The sequence below is a fragment of the Cyrtonyx montezumae genome, unplaced genomic scaffold (assembly GCF_038088225.1).
Source record: "Cyrtonyx montezumae isolate F1298 unplaced genomic scaffold, pur_monq_1.0 scaffold_3, whole genome shotgun sequence".
Classification (NCBI taxonomy): Eukaryota; Metazoa; Chordata; class Aves; order Galliformes; family Odontophoridae; genus Cyrtonyx; species Cyrtonyx montezumae.
The window spans coordinates 11476921-11501096 of record NW_027072034.1 but is presented as its reverse complement, the minus strand read 5'-3'; the positions used below and the strand labels follow the sequence as shown (position 1 = coordinate 11501096).

Below are 24176 nucleotides of genomic sequence, written 5' to 3'. Positions count from 1 at the left end.
TGCCTTCTGACTTCTGTCTTTTCAGACCAGTGAAAGATGGACTGCATGGGCAACATTTGCCTAGCAATGGTACTGTCATAGCAGCTGTGAAACAGTGAGAAACCTCTGCTGGTGCAGACTTTCATGAGTGTGGCATGCAGGCTCTAGTTCATTGCTGGTGAAAATGCATAGCTAATGGTGGTGGCTATGTTGAAAGACAGAGTCTTGAGCATTTGTTCCATCAAATAGTGTTATTGTGCACTTTGTTGCTGTTGCGAAAATGAATTGGACAACAGCCATCATATAATGTTTCTACATGGATATATGTTCTAGTGAACAGAATTGCTTTCTCTTTTCAATAATAATTGCAGTTTGCAGACTTGTGGTCTGTCTCCAATAAATAGTTTTTAACTAGGTCAGGAGTAACTGAAAAGATTGTAAAAATGTAATCTTTGTAACATCTGAACAACTTCGCAATCTTTACTGGATTTAATCTTCACATCAGAAAATATTCATGTGATGCAGAACAAAGCAGTTATAGAGTGGCTAAGGATCTTGATCATAACTATGACAGAAATGTGTGGTGGGTCTGGGACTGAATTTAAATATTACATGTACTTAGATTTTCATTCTGCTCTTAATTTTTTTGCCTTCTCTTTTATATGTTCATTTATACAATGTCACTATATGAACATAGGCGAAAAGAATGAATTTACCAGCTTAGTTGTATAATTTATGTTCTATGACTTCATGGTAACGTAATTCATACTTGTTCAACACATTCTCAGACCAATGGCTGAACTCAATATATAAATAATTATACATATATATAATGACATAGTACATGTGATGTCTTTTCAGATATCTTCTTTGTTAGTCATAGCTTTGAAGTGCAATGGCAACATATGTTGCCTAGCATTTTTTTTTAATTTGCTATAATTACACTTTACATATCTATCTAGACCTGTTTGTTTAATTGTCACCAAAAGGACCTGATGTAAACTGCAGATTCTGTTACTTCTAAGTAGGTATACCTAACCTGTTTGGTTAAACATCATGAATAATGACATTTAAAATATTTGAAGCTATAGTAAATTAATATGGAATGGGTTATTTAATCTGTCAAGGTTCTCCCAGATTCCTAATCCCAAGCTTTAGCTGACTGTTTTTCTTCAACTTCTTGCTGTTTAAAAAGGCTCAATGCTCTGCTATACTCTACATGCAGCAGTGAAGATAAACCAGTATCAGTTTTCTGTATGTCAGGAACTAAGGACCAAGCATGCATGTATTAATGTATGCTTTCCTTTTGAAGTTTTGGTAAAATCAATAAGATATAGCATTTAATTAAAATTAAGTCCTCAAATAAAAAGCTGTCTTCAAATATGCTATGACAACAAGAAGAAGCACAGACATTTTCAGTTACTTACATATATTCAGTTTTCAATTATTTTCTTACATGACATAAACAGCTCTAAAAACAATAAAGGTGCAATAATATTAATTAAATCTTTTGATATGGTCTTCCACACCCATCCTACATGACCTACTGCATTCTTCTTAAATTGAATGAAAAAAAATCTCAATTTCAGGCAGGTGCAGCAGATTTGCTACCTAACTGTAAGAAGAAATAAGTTAAATCATTGCAATTTAATATTTGACTTGAGATAAGATGTGTATACAAGAAAACTTTGACAGGGATTTGCTTTCAGTTAGAAGGTGGTAGATGGCTAGAAGGCATACCACTTATTGATGGTTTAAGTTCCTGTATTGAGCATGCCACATAACGTTACTGCAACAAGCTACAAAATATAGTGTATATATAGAGAATGTTCTTAGCCTTCTAAATGTCTCTTTCTCTGAAAAGTGCAGGTGATTTGTTCTGCTCTAAGAATGAGAGCAACAGAAAATATACTTTTATATACTTGTCCAATGCATGCATGTATATTCACTTTATCTAAAAACAAAATGTATGCTATTATATTTGGACAGGATGTCATAAACTCTTTTGATAGAGCAATCTTTTGTTGTAGAAGCTTAAGTTACAGTATATATCCAATATACATCGGATATTGCATATCATAAAATATTATTTAATTAAACAATATTGCAATCAAAGTTTCAATTTAGCACCTTTTGTCAAAAGCTTTGTTGGTCTTATTTATAATTTTATATTTTGCTCAGAAGAAAACAGTTAAGAAGGCTAGGGATCTCTTATGCTCTGTGAAAGCTCAGTAGGTTTTAGATAAAAGAATCAGGTTCACAATTTGCTTTTCTTTTAACCTACAGTAAAAAATGTAAAAATAAATGCTGCTGCCATATAAACTACAAAGGTAAAAAAATGCTGTATCTAGCATTGTTCTACCTCCTGTGGCTAGGGACAGAATGCAGACATGCCACAATAATGTTTTTTATTTCTACTGTTCAAACCATATTAATGAGAACATCATTTTGGAGAACTAATTATTTCTATTTGTCTTGTGTCACACTTTCTAATTCCCCTATATTAGCACAGCCAAAGCAAATTAATTGCTTTTCCAGCAGTTGAACCTTGTCCAAGAATGAGCTCACATTCCCTTCCAGTTTTGCAGTTTCTAGTAGTGCATTGTGTCAAAAATTTCTCTTGATACTAAACACAGCCCAGAGAATATCTTTACAGATTTCTGTTGCTGCTCACTTGATGAAATTTATAAGTTTAAGTGACCCACTAGGAAAGATAAAGTTCTTAGCTGCAAGATTATACATCAAAACAGTTAAAGTGAAATTAAAATTAAATGAATGAATCTCACTGAAGCAAAAAAAGCAGTAATTAATGGTTCCCTTAATTGTCTTCATAAAATATTTGCATGGGTCTAATTTGCATAATTTGCATGTATTAATTAATCTTTCAAAGGAATTTTGTGCTGAGAGAAGCCAAAAAATCTCTTTGTTTTATTTAACATCTAATGAAATATTTATCTTCGTTAATGAACTTCTCATCTTCATTAAAATAAAAATTGCACAAGTTTGTATGTTTTAAATGTTTTTATAATTGAAGTATACAAAAAAATCTCTTCAGACCTACAGTATCTGAAAAATAAATACATTACTACACATTCTCCATCATTTTAACAATAGGAACATTTAAAATTTCAGAAATCCTGAGGAATTTACAAAAAGTTTTCAAAGAGTTTTAAATTACTTCAATTACATGTTAATATCTGTGATATTATCTATTTTACCAGAAGAGACAACAAGGTAAGCCTTTTGGTGCTCCTATCATTGTCACATTGTGATAGATAACAGCCTTTTTAACCAATTTTAGACACAGAAAAAAGAGAGAAATACTGCAGGACTTTATACCTGATATGTGGCCAGTTTATACTATACAAGACTAACAGTTGAGGAAAAACAGTTTGTGAGTTACTGTCTGACACTTAATGACTGAGGACAGAATAAGACTGATGACACTAACAGTTACAAAGGACAGTAGTTGCAGAGGACGTAGTTAGATGACAGTTTGCAGATATCAGCAATTCTGAGAGTGTCCAAAATAGCTAGCTATTTAGAGAGTGAGTATGCAGTGAAAAAAAAAAAAAAGTTTTATGCAAAATTTGAATATAGAAGTGTAAGGAAATGTAAAGAAATAAAGCACATTACAGAACCTGTTTCTGTAAAAAAAGAAATGTCTAAGAAGATGATGGTTAGATTTTAGGAACAAAGTTGAAGGCTCGTACTTAAAGAAGGGACCATCTAGAATGTCAGGGTAATGTAACAGCTACTTAATGTTGATGGGAATTAGATCTGTGGAGAAAGAATCGTGAAAGAGGGTTAAAATAAGATGGGTTCTATACAAAATCTTAACACTCTACATAATAGGATTCATGAAGTTTATTTATTTTTAATTTTTTTTTTTTTTTGAGGATAAGTACAATAATATTGGAGTAATAAAAGCATACTTGAAGTAGGGAAATGTTTGGGGATTTAGAATACATAGAAATAATATTTACACAGTAAAACAGCACAGTGGGATTTGTACTCATTTTCAGTATGCCTGCATAAGCACAGGGAGTTTATAAACACATTAATGTTTTTGAATTAATTTTAGATGAGCAATACCTTTGAAAGCCAACTCAGTAGAGATGGAAAAGTAGGAGCTGTTTAAATTAGCTATACACTGCAGCACTAATTGTACAAAAGAAGTAAAGAAACAAGAGGTTTACATTACTGAAACTGTATAAAACTCATGCTTTACTGCATTATCCTAGCTTTTTTAAACTGATAAGATGCATGGAATTTTGCAGATGCCATAGGTTCATAGGTTCATTAGGTTGGAAAGGACCTACAAGATCATCTAGTCCAACCATCCTCCTATCACGATCCCTACCCACTGAACTACGAAATCAAATCCCTTAGCACCTCATCTAAACACTTCTTGAACAGCGCTAGGGATGGTGCCTCAACCACCTCCCTAGGCAGGCCATTCCAGTGCCTGACCACTCTTTCAGAGAAAAAATGTTTCCTCAGGTCTAATCTAAATCATCATTCTATGCTGAAACCACAACCCCCCTTCAGGAAGTGGTAGAGTGCAATACGGTCTCCTCTGAGCCTCCTCTTCTCCAGACTAAACAATCCCAGCTCCCTCAGCCGCTCCTCATAAGACTTGTGCTCCAGACCCCTCACCAGTTTTGTTGCCCTTCTCTGAACACGCTCCAGGGCCTCAATGTCCTTCTTGTAGTGAGGGGCCCAAAACTGAACACAGTACTCGAGGTGCGGCCGCACCAGAGCTGAGTACAGGGGGATGATCACCTCCCTGCTCCTGCTGGCTACACTATTTCTAATACAGGCCAGGATTCTGTTGGCCTTCTTGGCCACCTGGGCACACTGTCGGCTCATGTTAAGCCACTATAGATAAAGTCACTATAGATGAAGTCACTATACATACTGCTGTGTATTAGGAAGGTGTGGAACTTGTGGAATAGCTGCTGAGGAAATGTAACTATCTATAAAATGCCCAAACAATATCAGTGGGAGGAATATGTTTCACATTTGCTGGGTAGGTAACTTTATCTGAGCTCATTGTCTGGACTCCTGTTAAAAGTCAGTGGAGACATATTTCTGCCTTTGAATTAAATGAATTGTGCCTTACAGGTCAATTTCTTGCATATAATGGGAATCTAAAAAAGTATCTCAAATGTAGCTGCCTACATTGCTGGAGTCAGAATTTATTGTGATGAACCTCCTCGGTTGTTTATTTTCCTTTTTGTTTGCCTCAGAATGCCAGCATTGCGTGTGACAGTAAACAGACCATAAGCAGATGAATTTCAGTCAGTTTTTGTAACTGCCAGTGTTGAAAGTGAGTAATTGTGCATCACTTCTGGAACAACACCAGTGCCTGACAATTTCTCATCTGCTTGATGTAGTTCTGTAATGTTGCAATATTCCTGACTACAGTTCTGAAACTTGTATAAGGCAAGATCTGCAAATGAAGAAAGGATAAATCAAAATCTACATTAATCCTGAAGCTTTTCAGCACTTATTTCAATATGATGCTATCAATGCATGAAGCTAAAGTCAAAAGAAGCGTTCCAAAGCTTCAGAAATAAGTAGATTTAAATGTAGAAGTAGAAAAAAAAAAGACAGAAGACATCTCAGAGAATTCTAGATGGGGAAGTGGTATTATATACCTAATATGATTGCATTATATTGCTTTAACAGTATTACTATATCATTAATGATTTGTAACGGAGAACTAGGAAATGTTTCTCTATTTAATTTTGCTTGCTAACAAGGCATGGGTTGGATGAAGATGGATGACTTGAAGCATAGAAGTCTACGGTGTAGACATGTACACCAGTGTGTGTCACCCTCAACCCGCAGTGGAGGGAGTAGGCAGAAACATCTGCAATAGAATTCACCACTTCATAAAGTGGATATCTGTATTTCATCTTTGTCTATGGGAGGAGCATAAGTAGAGTACCCTGCTGTAGATACCTACAGACAGATTTTTTAAGCTCAGTCACATCCTGGAAATGCTCAGTTCAGTTTCTGGAGGTGAGAAAATAACTTGTTTTTAGTTGTTGGGGTTTTTGTTTGTTTGTTTGTTTGTTTTCTGCTTTTGGATATTATGCTTTTTTTCTGTACCACAAATTTGTTCTGTAGTTGAGTTGTAATTTTAGCTCAAAATAGTCTAATTGGAAAGGACAAAGGTAGCACTGTCATGCTCATGAGAAGTATATGCTAAGAAGTCACTGTCTTCTCATGTCACGTTTTGCAGTAAGAAAGAAGTAAGTGGATGATATTTTCAGAATGAAAACAACAGCATTTTTTGGGTTGCGTATTTTGTTTAAAAGTAGTGTTGTGCTGTTCAAGGAACACCTCTTTTTTTTTTTTTTTTGTGTGTGTGTGTTTCAGTGCATTTTCAACCATTGCCTTAAGCCCAAAACAAATCTTTATGCAGTCTTTATACACTCATTTCTTACTGGCAACACAAATGATTTGATATCTCATAAGAGTGTTGTGAAACTTAATGTTGTGAAAGTGTTCTGGATCTTGAACGGAAGGCACGATATAAGTTCAGTTAATAATATAACTTTTGCTTTTATGTTTTCATTGGCAACTGATCAGAGTCTCAGGGATTAATAAGTGGCAAAGACATGCTTCAAGAAGGAGTCATGTACAACTAATATAAACAAATCAGTTAGTTTCTAATCTTGCACATGAAGATGAAGAGACAAATATTTTATCAGATCTAGTAAAGAAATAATTGATAGCTATAATTGTAAGTAAAGACAATCTCATTGTCATTGAAGATATGTTAATTTGAACTGAGAGGCTGGTAATTTAATGTTTTAGTGGCCAATATTTTAATTTTTATAATTTTTCTTCAATTGTATGATGAAAACAAAGAACAAAAACAAGAGTAAAGCACAAAATTCTTGTTTTTATGTCCTTCAGAAATAGGAAATGCAGTATTTTAAAATAAAGTCTTAATATATCTGTTATGTTGCCTTATTGCAAGCAAGCTTAACAATTGCTATGCCAAATCTATTTTAATTGCAAAAACACTTTTTTTAAACTGTGGTTATTTTTATTTTAACAAAATTAAGAATGATTCATAGCATAAAACATTTTAGGCTTTGTAGAATTCAAGTGTTCAGCTTTCCAGTGGATTTGATTTGGAATGTGACCCATCTCTATTAGTATCTCAAGTTCCCATAAAAGTAGAATAGAGTAGAAAAGAAATAAATCAACTAAGAAAAGCAAGTATAAAGGCAGTAGAACTAAAATTAACACATTTGGAAGGAATACTTAGCCAGCATCATGTTCCATCAATAGTTGAAATCTCCTGTCAGCATATATCTATAACAACTATTCTTCCAGTGAACAGCCAGCTGGCTTCTAAAGAGGAAAATTTTTCCTATAGGATAGACTGCCAGCTTTAAAAAGAAATGTCTAGCATTTCAACCCTTCACAAGAAGTATTTCGGTTACTCTAAGGTCCCTGAAGAGCATCCTGGGAGACAGCAGCATGTATAGTGTTGATGTGATGTCATTTTGTTGAGAAATGCAAAACGTGTATAGGTAGTAGTAAAAAGAAAACTTTTTCCTATTATATTCTTATCAGACTTATTTTTTTCACTTATGCAATCTCTAATTAGGAAAAGTAGCAGTAGCATAATAGTGTGTTTATCACAGATGTTAGAAAGGATCACAAAGTGCTATAACCAGTGTTGGAAACAAAAGTGTTACAAAGTCAGGACATGAAATTTGCTCTTCTAGTTTATGTCCATGAATTGAGAATTGAGATTTTTAAAAATGTACAATGCTATTTTAGATCATTCAAGTTTTGACTTGTTTATTTAGTCTCTGTTGATTCTGCAGATTTTGCTTATGATAAACTGTTGGTGCAGCCCTTGCATTAAAAGACATGTATTTTTCATGATATTGTTTATAGATTCATGGATACATTAGGTTGGAAAGGACCTACAAGATCATCTAGTCGAACCATCCTCCTGTCACCATCCCTACCCACTAAGCTACTAATTGCAGTTTCACACTGCAATTTGCTGGCTACAAGTCCTTTCAAGTAATCAAATTACAGTGAATACAAACATGAAATAAAAAACAGGAATCATTTATACTCATTTTTACAGTGTGACTCAAAGTTATATACTCAATCATTGAAGAGAGTACTTAGTGTATGTTTACAAACTGATGAATTGAAAATAAAAATATTGTGGTTGGATCACACTCCTTGGCTTCATGGGAAGTATTGGAAGCATCATAAAAGCAGTATAGCTGACTAGAGAATCAGTTCCATTTTCAGCCTTATCATCACATTTGTTATGGCTATCACAGTCAGTCGTTATCACAGAAGTAACTGTGCCATCGTAAGCGATCTTGTTCCCAGTGCTAAAATACTGAAATGATAAAACACTAGTAAAACCTGCAAAAATCAGTATTATTCCAGTTCCAAGTGGGAAGTAGTTCCAGAGTTTGATCTTAAACATTCAATACGTGGAAGTGTCCTAATTTTAGGAATTAAAAGCTGAGGTTTCCCTTTAGGTTTTTCTGTATTCTTACAAAACCTGTGACTCTCTTGGATTTTCCAGCTAAAATTAACTGGATCAGATTTTCAGTAAATACATTCAGGATATTTACAGTTCTTGCCTCACTTCCTAATAAAATGGCATGGCTTTAAAGATAGGACTAGGTGGGCTTTGAAGCCTGCAGTTTAAAGCAATTGTGTGACAACTGTAATCTTAAAGGCCATTTTAATACTTTTAATACTTTTACATTTACATTTAATTGTACATTTACATTTTAATACTTTTTTCGTCTTACAAGGTTACAACAGAATCCAGTTCCTGCAATAGAAAGAATAGAGCTGTCTTAATGTATTTACAAAGAATGTTTTTTTTTCCTATGATAAGCACAGAAATGGAATTTTGTTTCCATGCTGCAGACTCGGTTGCATCATACTGGTCTGAAATTATTCCTTTTTGATTTCACCTTGAGCTTGTGTGCCCAACTTCCTTAAGACTGTTCCAAGAGAGCTACTGTAAGGTGCTATTTATGATCCCATTAATATATTGCTTTTGAAAATTGGCAGTAGAAGTGCAAAAGTAAGAAGAAAAAGCAACTATGAATCAACATTTTCATTTCCTTTGTTTTGACAAAGTCAGGTTTTTTTTTGCTTCTAAGCAAGAAGATTTTACACTTCAGATGTTTTGTACAGGTCAGTTCTTCTAACTCCAAGGTAGTCTCTTGATTCCAGAGGCACTGGTTAAGATGGCTCTAGGGTTTAATTTAGCCAGGCTCTTTTCTCTTGCTTAGTTTTTGATGATGGACTGTGGTGCTAAGTTCTCTCTGGGAACGCATGCTGCTTCCATATGGTCTGGGATTTCTATAGAGGGGTGCATCCAGGACACAGTCTGTCAGGACATACTGTTTTTACTAAGGAATCTCTATTGGCAAAGACGCAGTGGTGCCAGATTCAAACCACCTGGCCCTAAGGCTAATTGAGTTTTTCCTGGGAGGGAAGAGTAGTAATTTTGAAGTACCTATCTGAAATTATGTTACCACTGAGAGAGAATGGGAAAGGTTGCCTTGTCACCACAGTGCTTAAATGCGTCTATGAAGATAAGCCCAAGACAGAAGTTTATAGTCAGTTAGGGGAATTACTGTGAATTATAAATTGAAAAACAATTTATCTGATCCAGAATTAGCATTTGTGAGAGAAACAGAGTTTTCCTCTGGTTCAAATAGCTAGTATTTGTCATTCTTTACAAGAATAAAAGAATTTTGTTTCAGTATAGCTTGATGGCTAGCTGCTAGATTAAATTCCATGTATATCTTCTAGCTCGAAGCCTTCTTCATGCTTCATGTTTGTTGCTGTTTTGCTCATGCTAAGCCATGGGAACTTCATTAAGATTTATTCATATTTCTGTTTAGTAGTAAAGATTATATACGAGTTTCGTTGACTGCTCATTACTTAGGTCACGACTTCTGGTTTGTTTTCTGTCACTTTTTACTCTTGCTGTCAGCTGACTGCTTGGTACCATTGACTACCATAAGCTTTCTTTCATACAATGAGAAGTACTGTGAATGAGAAGTACTGCATAGGAATATTTGGTAATATGCATAAATAAGTAAGATATAAGAAAAGCCTTTTCTTGTGTTTTATAAAGTAGTCTGTGTTAAAGCTCAAGAAAAAGTAATACTATGAAAGAACTCGTCTTCATAAATCATTTGTAGATGCTAAAGTACATAAACATTACTGAGTCTGACTATGGAAACAATATTGACCACAACGTAGTCATGGCTGCAGCTCCCTGGCAGTGAAAGCATTAACCATAGTACCTTTTTCAGTTGTTCATAAAGCCAAGACCATTATTAATCTGCACTTCATTGTGAGTTCTCTAAATCTAAACATGTCAATCTAATACTTAGTATCTAGTTCAGTGACAGAAAGGGTCTCTATATGTTTCTGTATGTGTGTTTATGGAGGAGGGAATAATCTTTAAGAACTAATTTGTATGTGTTTTTACACAGATGATAGTTTCTGTAATTTGATCTCAACTTCTTGAAATCTCTAGCAAATGTTGTCCATATTTGTTTTATTCAGATATAATTTTATGATCATTTTTTCCTTTCCTTGTATTTTTTATGTTTATTTCAGTATTAACCTTATGGCTGGTATTTTGTATTTAAGATTACTTTGGTATTTATGCTTTTGATCTTATAGAAGTGATCATTGCAGCAAAACACTAAGAAGTCACACTTGGGAAGAAAATTGGTAAGATCGTTCTGACTAAAGGATAAATCAGAACTAATGATAGAAGTTAAAATGCTGTTTCCATCAAGGTTCAAGAGGAATAAAAAAGTATAAATTGGAAAATACATCAAAAACTACATTCCAGTGATTAGAACTCAACTCTTTCTCAGTTTTATGCTATCAGACCCAAGATTTCTTTCTAATTGGATTGCTGAAATATATATATATATGAAAAGATCTCTTTAATAAAGTTTTTGAAAATATGATAGCAAAGAACTACACCTTTATGCAGAATTTAAAAATGTTTAATGCAACACAGTCTGATCAGCATAAGCATTATCCACACTGTTATATAAACAACACAGAACACAGTGAACTGTGAAAGTTCTGAAGCTGATTGTATTTAGCTGTGACTTCATCCTTTAACAACTCTGCTACACAGTTTTTCAGTTGAAGATGTTTTGATTTTTTTTTCCACTTTTAAAATTATTATTATTACTTTTAACCAACAGAATTGACTGCAGTACTGTTCCATGGACACGTAGGTTCAGTGATTCTAATTAATCAGTTGTATTGCCTTTTTTTTTCTGGATGTCCTTTTATTCTGTTTATACAAACAGAAAAAAAAAAAAAAAGGTGGCTTAATTCACAAGGCAACAATAAGAGAGAGTGTGATTTTTCAAAATGTATTTCTTCCAAAGAATTTCGTACCTTGCTGGTTCAGTCTTTTCAGTGCTCAAAATGGTAATCTCTCTCTGTTCTACGTGGTCTCTAAATAATAGAAGATGACATATTCTGGTAGTCCATTGCTTTGTCAGTTTACTGAAGACCAGATTGCTGACCTTTAGCTTGCACCCACAGTATTCAGGGATGCAATGAAAACATATATTCATGATTAAAAGACACAATAAAATTACTGAAAGAAAATGCCCATAGTTCAATATTTAAAATAGCTGCAAAAAATAAAGAAAAAGAAAAGAAGTGCTTAGGCATTTTTTTAAAACATCCATTCTTTGGTTTTATATCTGGAACTTCAGATACAGAATTAAAATCTTCAAAGTGTAAGTTATTATTTTAAAAGGAAAGGCGTGATGAGCTTTGTTTCCTAAATATTTGCACCGAGTATTAACACAAATATATTTGTATATGAATGTTAAGTAGAGAAATGAAGGGTGTATGATTAATAACAGTATGCAAATTTGAAACTAATTTATTGGTGTTATACAAAGGGCAGATTAGGATAGTGTTTGGACAAATATGTTTACATACTTCCTACATGTATGGTGAAAACATCCATCTTTGCATAAAGTATGGATAAGCACTTTTTTTAAGGGGAAAAAAAAAAAAAGTACTCAGTTGCTCTAATTTCCAAGTCTCAACAGTTTGTCCAACCTTTTACATACCTTCTTTACTTCAATCCAGCTCTATTAAAGAAGTGGAGAGTGGATCCATCTATGTTCCTCAACGTATGATGGACCAGTAGCAATGTTAGGACAATATAGATCTTCTGTCCCTTTTTTTCAGTATTGAGTCATAAAGCTTCAATGTTCTGATTAACCTTATACACTGGATGGAGTCTTTTCCCCTCATAAAATACTGTTCTGCATTTTACAAGGAAAATTACTGCTCAGTTGATTTTGTGACTGCATTTTACAGAACTGGGGAGTTATGTTCCCTGTCACACTCTGCAAACTCTGAAGAAGAATCAACTCCATCATAAATGATTTTTCTATGACTGAAAATGTTGACTCCCATTTTATCTTCCTGTTTTGTTGGAAAATAAATCCTCTTTTGTCTCTATTTTTAATAAAATATATGAAGAGTATATAAAAATAGATTTCTTCCTTAATTAGCTGCTTCCTTTAAGTTTTGCAAAGAAGGGTTACAATTTAACTAAGATCCCTTCCATCTGTCACAATATGCTTGCTTTTATTTTGACTTCCCGTGGCTGTCTTATCAAATATCACATGAATCATTGCCATCCCTTTCTTTTGTTTTGTTTCTCTTCCTCCAAATGATTAAAACATCAGGTTGAATGAAAGGTTAGAAGTACTCTGTAATTCACATTTGCCCCATCTTATTAAAACAAATAAACCAACCAGTTATATAATTTAATGTGCTTGAGCTATGGCTTGCAGATGCTTTTATCAGCTCTGGACTGAAGAGGTTGTGTGCATTCGAGCATGCACGTACAACTTTTCTTTGAAAGGGACAAACCTCATTAGATTACAGGTGCCTGGAAGTAACTCCTGAGAAAATAGCTGCCATTTTTAATAACACTACTTCCTAACAGGAAACACAATTTATTTTGTTCTTCAGGACAAGTGAGAAGCTCTTCTTTTATTTAGATGAAGGTAGCCTCGTTTTATGTCTCAAATATTTATTTTAATTTGTTGGATTAAAAGAAGAGGGTAGGTCATGATATTTTTCACTGTAGTGTTACAGATTATAATGTTTAGGAAGAGAACTGTAATGATTCTAAGTTACAAAGTATGCGTTTCTCTAATATGCCATAAGTTATTATATTTGCTTGCAATTACTTATTTTCCTGTATGGAAAGTCAGAAATGTTTCATCATTGTATTACCTTGCTAGAGTGAGAGTTAAATTTTGAATGGCTGTAGGCTGTGACAATGGTTTGTATACACTGAGATTCAATACAAAGTTTTTTCTTTCTAGTGAGCACCCTAGCTAGCCCTCAAGATTTTGTGTTGCAATATTAGATTTTAAAAGAAGTCCCTAAATGCAGGTCAGCTTAGTCATGAGCTGTAGATATGGTCTTCAAATTGATTTTTTTGAGCCAAGAATCTACAGTTTCAGTTTCTGTGTGCATGTGGTTTTCATGTTAGTGAGGTATATAACTCTGTCTTTAAAAAAAAAAAAAAAAAAGCAGAAAAGCAGACTGAGAAACCATCACCACAGTGATTCTTGGTTACCTAAGGAGAGATGAGGAAAAGTTAAAGGAGGACACAGAAGAACAAAGAAGTCACAGACAATTTTGGAGTCTGAGCTGGGAATCCAGTTCCTATCCTCTTTCTTTCGGTTATATTCTTGTTTATAAAATAGAAATCAATTTGAAGTGTGTGTTTTTCATTTTGAAAACACAAACAGAAGAGTAGATCCACCATTCAGATATGGTGGATATCACCACTCAGCTCAACTCAATATTTGACAAAATTATGTTAACAGTAATTGGGAACTATAGTGACAAAAAATTGGGGTTACTTTAATATAAGGGTTACCTTATTTTGGACTGGCATTTATTGTTCTGTAGCCCAGAAGTTGTGATCATACAATATAGAAAATAGTAAAATTAATTAACTAATCAACCAAGAAATCCAAATCGTAACATTCTACCTTTACAAAGCTCCAAGTTTCCTGATTTTGCTTTTTTTTTTTCCTTTTCATGCTTTTTTTTCATTAAAAAAGCAGTAATCTGAACTCATGTTTTCTTTCTTAATAGTAACCTGTAATATTCCACTATACCTTTTATGATTTTGTCTTTCTCCTTGTGTTTTCCCAAACCTCCTTACTCTAGAAAAATGTTCACTTTGCTGAGGTGGGTTTTCCTCAGTAGGCATTTTTATGATAGGAGTTGACTAAACTCAGGTCTGACACCACAACTTTGACATAGATTTGCAGATTTTTATAAACTAAAGCCTGTAGTATGCTCTTATGATAGTCATGATAACATTCTTATTATGTTTATTTTTAAAGCAGCTCTCAGGATACAAACTAAGATGTGATATATCTGAATGACATTCTGATGTGACTTGGAGTGTATGACAGAAATACATGTTATCGTCTAATGTATGATTTATTTAGTTTGTAATTAAAATCACACAATATTTCATTGTAGATTTTTATCACTTTACAAGAATTCATGTTAATGGGAATAATATTTGAATGGGTTTATGTTTTTAACATAAGGAACTGTTAGGCCCATAGACATACTACAGGCTACCCATACAGTGTTAGTGTGAATCAGTCTCCAGCTGACTTCTCTGTGGGAATGCATTTTAAGGCATGTGATTTGTTTCAGTACTGCAAACGTTTATGGCAGATCCGTTTGTTTGTTTTCTATAACACTTATGACCTTATAACTATTTGGGCATGTTCATTCAAAAACCTCAAAGTGAGTTTTAATTAAAAAGAATTGATCTAAAAAAATACTCCCTTACCCTGGCTAGAATTTCTGTCACATCAGTCCACAGAGAGAAAGAAATTAGGTTTCAGAGTAGTGGCATTTTTAGTTTTCGTTACTAGCATGAGTTTGTGTGATCTTGCTGAACACTACTATTTGCAAAAGAGCAATTAAAACATATGACAATCTGCTAATCACGTGCAGTTCTATTTAGAAACGTAGCAGTATTTTCCCAGTTCATGTGTTTGCTTGAATTCCTTAGAGGTTTATATTCTATATAGAAGTTTCTAAATTTGAGATACTTTACCACAGCTAAACAATTTTCAGTAGGCTAAAAAGATTATCCAGCATTTAAAATAATTTTAGAGAATAGCATGTGTATCTTTGTGTAGTGTATGCTTGTGTGCATATGTCTATGTTTGTGTCAATAATGTATTTGTTTTACATAAAATGTTTCTTATATGTGTAGATAAATGCTATGTTTACTAACAATGGAAAATGTTGTGAGGTATGTTTATAACAAAAGCTGATCTGGAGGCAGGAAGTACAGCCATGCTCTTGAGTTGGGATTTAGGAGTAAGAGTAGCAACATCTTCAAAAAGAGTTACTTAGCATGAGCTTGCATTTTCTGTTAATTTAGTGCTGTCACGACTTGTAGATTTTGCTTGTGATTTTAGCCCTGAAGTCAAGAAGGGCTATCACTAGTAATACTCTGCTAGCATTCAGATAGGAACACTGGCTACACCTAGAGGCGAAATGATTGAGGTGGCTATGACAACAACATCGAGAGGTTCCAGTAATTTCAGAAGAGCCTTTGAACAATGAGAACTGTGATTGAAATGGTTTGGAAGAAGGGAACGGCAGTCTGATAAAAGGGACATCAATCAGGTGGAATCACTGTATTTGGTCCCAGCATCATGGTGTGAGGTAATCATTCCTATTCAGAACTGTGAGCTACCTATTTTTCCTACTGTAGTTTGAAGTATTCTTTTTTCTGAAGTGCAGTGCTATTTGCCTGGTATACATCCTTCATGAGTAGCTACATGTAGGAGCACGCTAGAAAAAAGTAAAAAACCTAAAGAAACAACTTGTCTTTCTTCTTCTCCCAAACTTACGATTATTATGGAAGGGTGGTAGGTCCACAGGTGTTGTGACTTTTTCCATGTTGGCACTAAAAGCATCACCTTCTATAAAGAAACACCTCATCTTTCATAATCTTGCAAAAAAAAATAAAGGAAATTTTTACAATTCTTAGAAAATTTGCAATTCTTACCAATTTAGTCATAGAAGTGCATTACATCATAATGTGGCAGGATATTTATTGTCATTTTTAATGCTTACTCCATTCTTTTATATGCTAAGGAAATTAGTGAAACAATACATATAATGTAATAATACATGTAATATATATAATTACAATATAATATGTTTCATAAGAAGCCTAGCAGTTATATTATATGAGCTGCTAAGTTCCTATATAGAATTTTAAGTCCATTATGAATAGAGATGATACCATTTTAATGGTCCATCTTATAGTTAGTGTAGGAACAAGAAGATTAATGTTTATTGTATGTATCCATCATACATGTTGGTAAGTTGTATAAGCAGATATAATCTTACTTGGTAAGAAAGATGCTTTGTAAAGCTGCCCATTTCTATCATTGTTCACTGTTTATACATACAGAATACAGGATCTGATAGTGTCTTCCATTAGTAATGAAAAATCTCCTATCTTCTGTCACTGCCAGATAGAGTCCTTAAGTAGTGTAAAATATATCTGAATCTTAAAATATATTACTGTTCTCTGCAGATTGTTGACTTTTTCTGGCTTCTACAAGGATTCAGCTTCATATACCTATATTTTCAATTGAGAATGTGTTTCAATAAGTGTTTCTTTTAAAAGATACGTGGAGACTTAATACAGATAATACTTGTTACTAACTGTAGGTTATCTTAATGTTTAGGTGTGGGAATTATGCATAGCAGTCATTAGCAAATACACATTCAGGATTGCCAAAGCACTGGTATATATACAGAGTAATTCTTCTCCAGAGGTATCCAGACAGATTTAGTGCTCTAAATGTCTACTGTGTTTATTCAAAATGTGAAGGAGAATTATGTGTGACTATAGCTGTTAGTAGCCTTTGCACTTGCTGCATAGATGGTTCTTTAAGATGGTTTACTAGGCCTTCAGTTTTACCAGACTCAGTTTTCAAAGGTTCATTCTTTCTCTCCTGAATTCCCATAAGAATTTTAGTTGTTCTTCATGCATCAAATAATAATAATAATAAAAAAAAAATTTAAGGCCTTACTCAATTTCTTTTTGTCTCTCTTCAGTACACAAAGACCATAATGAGGGTAGAGAGTGTGGAAATGATTCAGAGAGGAAGCAGTCCAAATGGTGGGAAAGTTATCATCCATTCTGACACTGTGAAAGAAAAAAAAAATCATGGAGTGGAGAAGAAGGGGAAAGGGGAAGAGAAGTGGGAAAATGTAAAGATAGGGGGAAAAATAGCCAAAGAGGGTATACGCCAGAAGCTTGGAACAGAAAACAAGTGGTAGAAAAGGAAAACCAGAGTTATAACAGATAAGAATCACTGTAATGCAGGAAGAGAGTCTTCTATTTCCTGTTTTTTCCTGTGAAGTCACTGCAGATCTTAAACAATAAAAATTGGAAAGGGGTGTGCAGAAGAGGTGTATTTTCCCAACTTTTACTTTCTAGTTAAAATTTTTCTTTCCCTTAACAAAAAACTTGTGGAAGTGAAGCACATTTTAGTATAAGCCAACCATTTGAAAAATTATATCGTGCATATAGGTTCATCACAAGCAATTTTCATGCTGTGTATTTATTAGAAATTTTAAAAAGCAATTGGGAGTAAGCAATGAAATAGAGAAAACCAAAACAGAAACAAGTATCTCTTGATATCTTTTGCATATATGCTGATGCAAATTGCTTGGTCCAAAAGAGGTTCATGAACATATCAGGAGTTACTGCCAGATGGATTATAGCCTAAAATATAAGTAGCATTTCATAGTTGTGCACGGTGGAGGATTAATGTGCTTCACAATGTGCCTTACTCACATGGGAGAAATACTTTCTATCTTAGAGCACAGCAAAATAAGCATGTATCATTTTTTTTCCTGTCTGTTTACTGCTCAAAAATATCTGTTTGTATTGCTGTAAGCAGAAGATGTTTGTGTTCCCAGTGAAGAATGATTTGCTTTATATGTGTAAATTAGGTGAAAATATGTTATAGCAGAATGTTCTCTTCAAGTTTTTATAGATCAACAGTTACTAGATGGGTGAACTTGCTGTTTCTCATTTCTCTCTCCATTATACATATCTCACTTAAATATATGCTCGTCGGTTGGAAAAAACACCAAGGAGAGAGACATGCTCACATCTTTAACATAGTAATTGTTCAGTTAATCTCATTTATGAGGGAAGGAGGCTATACTTCACTGATACTGATTAAATATCCTATACTGGGTTCTATATAAATAGCTACAAATGTGCACAATGGTTACATTACATGGTATATTTAACAACACAGCTAAATCAAAAAGTATGAGCTATGCCTTTAGTGGTGGGAGTACTAACGACTGCATGCAAGAAGATTTTTGCTCTGCAACCATGAAGGGAATAATTGCTGTTCAGCATTATTCAGTTAAGTTTGCATATCAGTAAAAACACATGCACAGAAGCTCCACCTACATTCCTGCTGCCCTAGCACTGATATGAGTGCAGCATATATTAAAGCTTTAGGAGGTAGTACAGTATTCACAACTTGAAAAGTGTGTATAATTTTTAATGGAGTTGATTTGATCACTGTCAGATGAAATCACAATGGTGATGTTTGGACTTCTTGATTTTCTTTTTTTTAACAGTTAAAGATTAAGTACTGTAGGTGGCAGTTGACAGAATTATATGGCTTTTAAATCTTGAGTTTTTTCCCCTTTTTTTTGATCCATTGCAGATACAAATTTTTAAAGCAAATGTTTGTTTTCATGTTCTAGATGGAAGACTTTATTTGAAAACTACTGTCATGTATTGAATTTTTCCTGCTGAAGATACCTGTGCTACGGTAAAGAACTTTGCAGTGAGACATTCACCCAAATGAAGTTCTGTGGAAACAAAATGTTTTCAAGGCAGCTTCCTCAACTTCATTTACCAATGTTCTTCAAAAATGTAAGGAATTCTGCAAGAGTGTCCTCCTTTGTTTATCTCCTGTGGCTCAACCCAGAGCTCTAGGGAATGTTTGTAAATGTACAGTAGCACTCTTCGTACAGTGAAATTCTGCATCTGTGCACCGGACTATTGTACCAAAACTACAGGCAGGTCAGAATAAGGTTGAGTATTCCCTTTTTCAAGGAATGCAGACTCTGTCCTCCTCTGATGATTCTATATTTGAGCACATCAAATGATCCTTCCAGCGGTGTCAAAGTACACTTACAGACTGTTATATCATACCGAAACCAGCAAGACAGCTCAGAAATGAACTTGTAGAGGGCATAAGAAGACTCTTATTTAAAAAAGAAAAAAAGAAAAAGAAAAAAAAGAAAAAGGAAAAAAAAGAAAAAAAAAGAAGAAAAAGTAAAAAGAAAAAAAGAAAGAAAAATTGATACATTCAGTTTTCAAACTATGATTGTGGGTTTTCTTCTGAAGACATTTTTCCACACGCTTTCTGAGAGACCAACACATGTATGTAAAACTACATTAAGTGAAATGGAATTTTGTGTAAGTGAAAAGAAATGCTGAATGTAAACAGACATGTTTTACTATTCACAAAGTCTCTTTTCCTAAAACAATAATAAAAAAATACAATTAAAAGAGTAATAATTTCTCATCGTAAACTGGCAGGGGTTTGTGAAATAAGACTTTGCTTCTTATCAAACTGTTGGTCACATGTACAGTATATAACACAAATCACACAAGGAAGGTATTATGTATGCAGTAGAAATCTAGCGTTTAGGAAATGAAAAATTTTAGATAATATTGTTTTGTCACCCTGTTGGTCAGAAAGACACCTTTCTAGTTTTAACGCATGCAGGCATGTAAATATTTGTCCTGGAGTCACAGTATTACTGAATGAGATCTTAAGCATCTGGTATCAAGTCAGAATTAATGTATCAGCCACTTTTATTTGTATATTGAGCCCTGGTGAGTGCCCTGCTTAGTGCACTTTTAAGAATGGACTGTGGCTGAGCAGCAAGTCAAAATGCCAGAAATATTTTTATATGTTAATGTCATATTACGTCAATGTTGCTAAAAAAGAAAACCTAACAAACACTTGATGTATCAGTCCAATTCCACGTAGAACTGAGTGATACAGTTGAAGTCTGTTGTCCCTCCCACCTTGTCTTAGGGACTGGTGGCTATGTGTTACTTTCACTGTCTTTATGAAAGCTACAATATGTGTTTTCACCTTTGTGCTGATAACTGGAAGTAAGCTGCAACACAGTGCTTATTACATGACTAAAAATTATCTTATTTGCTTTGCATACTTTTGGGTTACCCCTTTAAAGACTGATTTTGTGAATCAGTGCTATTACTGTAAGTTTTGTGATTATGCTTTCTTCATCTTTCATGTTTTATGCATATAAAATATTATTTATTACATGGAAACGTATCAAAATCTTAAATGTCTAAGATGCCTAACTTAAAACAAATGTTTCTTTAAAAATAGTTCTGATTGGATATTAATATTATTTTGTCAAAAAAAAAAAATTTAATGTTTTGTAAACTCTACCACTGAGCTTCTATAGTTAGTAGGTCTTCCTTGCAATACTGGTACACATTTATTTTGTGCAGTTCATATTTACTCCATCACAATCCTTTTTAAACAGTAGAAAATATGTATATAAAAGTTCACACCATGGTAATTTTTTTTTAAGAAATACTGAGCAATATTTTTCATTAAATATTGTTATCTAATACTTTATAGTGACATTATTTTCTAACCATGTTTTTTTCATAATTTTCATAGTTGCTTGAACACTAATGGGATTCTGTACTCCAGTTTTTTCATATGCAGTCTTTAAAGGGTTAACAGCAGTAATGTTAGATGGATTTGTGTCAAGCTTTTTAATCATTCATATCTGAAAGAGAATTAAAAGCCTACAACTGAAATATGTAGTAGCATCTACCATTGCTCTGCTCCTTGCATAGAGTCAGCTGTAAGTAGGTTTTAGTAGTTTTACAGTATATACTTTCAAGACCTTTGGGAATGCCTCATTGTTTGGCTTGGTACATAAATGGAAATGTTAAGGTGTAAGGGGTAACCAAGTTATAAGCTGGATGTTTAGAAAGAATCTTGCTAAAACAGTGTAAATATTACAGTCCACAAGATATTAACCTAAGTTGAATTTTTTGCCCCTCTTTAGTTATACAGGATTTGGGTTGGTATTTTGTTTTTTATTTCAATTTTTGTTTTGGTTTGTTTTTTCATAGTTGATGAAGAAAAGTTGTGCTCATGTTATTGTTTATATGCTTTTGTAATCTTAAAGATATTAATGTCTAGTTGTTCTATATTATAACCATATTTGCGCTCTATGCAAGCCCTTGGAACAGAACATACTCATCTTCATGTAGGACCTATGAAAATTGTCTATTTTTATCTATATATTTAAAGTTTTCTAAAAATGAAAAAAAGGTTATTACGAATTTTGTTGTACAAAATCTGTACAAAAATCTGTTTTTACATCATAATGCAAGAATTGGAAATTTTTCTATGGTAGCCTAGTTATTTGAGCCTGGTTTCAATGTGAGAACCACGTTTACTGTTATTGTATTTAATTTTCTTTTCTTTTCAACAATCTGCTAATAAAACTGTCTGAAATCTCCATGTGACTTCATTTATAGTTCATCTTTCTTAAATTTTCTGAAATGCGTAACATCAGAGGAATATTTACTTTCTAATGGGGAGCATCTAAAAACAACACAAGTCAGCTCTTTGTAATGTGAGAAGAACAATGCTGAATGATTTTATTTAACATGCAACTGCTTCTATCTCTAATATGAATTACTGTGGTGAAAAACATCATAAAAGCACACTTTGTGGTTATTGTTTAACAAGCAGATTTTCCGTATTTTTTTTCTTGCCAGCTAAGCAAACTGCCCCCATCTACATGATTTATTTATGTACATTTCTCAGTTTATGAAGCTGCTATTTGTACCTTTTTCCTTTATACTGTGATATTCCCATGATTCTTATTTCAGAAAGCTTTGTGCTGAATAATGTAAAGTGGACACATTGATGGAACAAAACATATAATTCCCCTAGCTACAGAAAGGGTAATCCAGTTGTTTTTCTCTCAAGTTTCATTCATCTGATAAAATGTGTTTAGAAACTTTGACATCCTAACACATTTTTTTTAATAACCAGCAAGAATTCAAACATTTAAACAGGCATTTGAAAGGAAATATTTCTGTCTTAGCATATCTTCAAATGCCATTTTAAGAGTGATATTTAAATTGTAGCTATTTAAAAACAAATCTAGAAGATAATTTTTTGACAGAAAATTCAAAAGTCAGAGATGTATGATTGAGTACAGCCTGTATTTCTTGCCTTGCCTTCTATTCCCTTCTTTTCCCTTTCCTTCCTTTCCCTTTTTTATTGTTCTCTTCTGAACCATACATATATGATGCTTCTGCTTTGCTTAGGAAACAATCTTTGGGAAAGTAGAATAGGTCAGCTCTACTGGGCCAACCCATTTCTTTATCCCTGGATAGCCTGGGGACTACACATTTGAGGAAAACAAGCTTCTTGGATTTCATCAGGTTCTGACTACTTGATTTTCCACAGCTCTTTGTAGGACAGTCACAATCACCTTTTGTCCGCATTAAAACGTCCCACACATCTACACATGTTCATTAGTAAGTATCCTAGCTATGCCATAGCCAGTCACTTGTTGATCTTCCTTGTTGCAACGAAGCTAAGCTCTGTCAAAGTTCAGGTCAACCTTAAGAAGATATCACCCTATTTCTATCTTGGTTATAAACTAATAGTGAAATAGTGGATTATGGTCATATTCTGAAGAACTTTGAAGTTAGAATCTATATGTCCAAAGGTTGGACAGACTAAAATACACTTTTTTTTTTTTTTTGCTATGAAAAGAGATTTAAAGTTGTTTTTTTTACCTGAATGGTTAACTCCTTGAATTGTTAAAGGTGCTACAAATTCTTGAAAATTGTTCACGTTACTTGTTATATGCTATTTGACACAAGGCTTTTCTAAGAAGCGAAACCTGGCCAAAATTTTCAAGTGAGGCTACTGATTACAGATACTTCAAGTTTTTTCAGACAAATTTCAGTTTTTTTCAATACTATTTGTAAACTAAAATACTCTAGCTCAAAGGTTCTGTGAAACTTATTTCTTCAGTAGCTACCATGTAACTCATCCAAAATATAGCAAGGAATTTACTAGCATGCCTTTGGTAAGACAGGAGCTCACCCTGGTCAATGTCACCCGGCCTAATCTGTCACCTCTTCTAAAGCAGAAATCTCAATGACTTGCTGAAATTCAAGCTCTTAAAAAATGAATTGAGTTAGAAATAATAATTAAAAAATATATAGTTATCCAGAGTACTTGGAACCTGTGAAATTGTTCATCCAAATGACAAATAGTGATTGCCCAGAGAGGTTGTTGAGTTTCCTTCTCTGGAGATGTTCAAGACTCCCCTGGATGCCTACCTGTGCAACCTGGTCTAGGGGGCCTGCTCTGGCAGGGGGAGTGGACTAGATAACTCTAGAGGCACCTCCCAACCCCTGCAAGTCCGTGATTCTGTGAAATAAAACTGCAGTTCAGAAGAATTTGCACATAGATAAACATGCTTTCTTCATTCAAAGGATTTTAATAATGTCTGTCACAGACCAGTGAATTGATTAAATGATCCCCTAAATTTGGATCATAAAGATAGAGCTGTGCACAAAAAAAAAAAAAAAAATCATCACAACAAAGGAAACTGAGTATGGAGATTGGGAATGGAAATAAAAATGAGAGAGGAGCACTAGAACAGTTTTCCCAGAAAAGTTCTGGGATCCCTGTCTTTGGAGATTTTCAAAACTGAGGTGTGCAAGACCCCAAGAAACCCTATCTTTTCCCAGTCTAAAGCATGTTAATAAGGTCCCTTTCTCACAGTTTTTATTGTTCTAGAGGTACAACACTTACAAGCAATACATCCTTGTAGGGATAATATTTTATACACAGTTCAACAAGGAGCAATATTTTCTCCTATATACAGCAGTTATCAGATCTAGAATATCAATTGTTGTGATATACTTAAGGATCTACAGTTTC

The 24176-nt window shown here is 33.8% G+C and overlaps 1 protein-coding gene across 6 annotated transcripts in view; it reads left to right on the top strand.

Moving 5' to 3' along the window:
* The window catches only part of DACH1 (dachshund family transcription factor 1), a 347790-nt gene extending 326068 nt beyond the window's left edge, over positions 1 to 21722 (top strand). For all 6 annotated transcript variants that reach the window (XM_065744032.1, XM_065744033.1, XM_065744031.1 and 3 more), the window contains one exon: positions 18895 to 21722. In XM_065744032.1, coding sequence (XP_065600104.1) covers positions 18895 to 18932 — 38 coding nt within the window. In that variant the 3' untranslated portion in view covers positions 18933 to 21722. The remainder of the gene's footprint in view (positions 1 to 18894) is intronic.
* The last annotated feature ends 2454 nt before the right edge of the window (positions 21723 to 24176 follow it).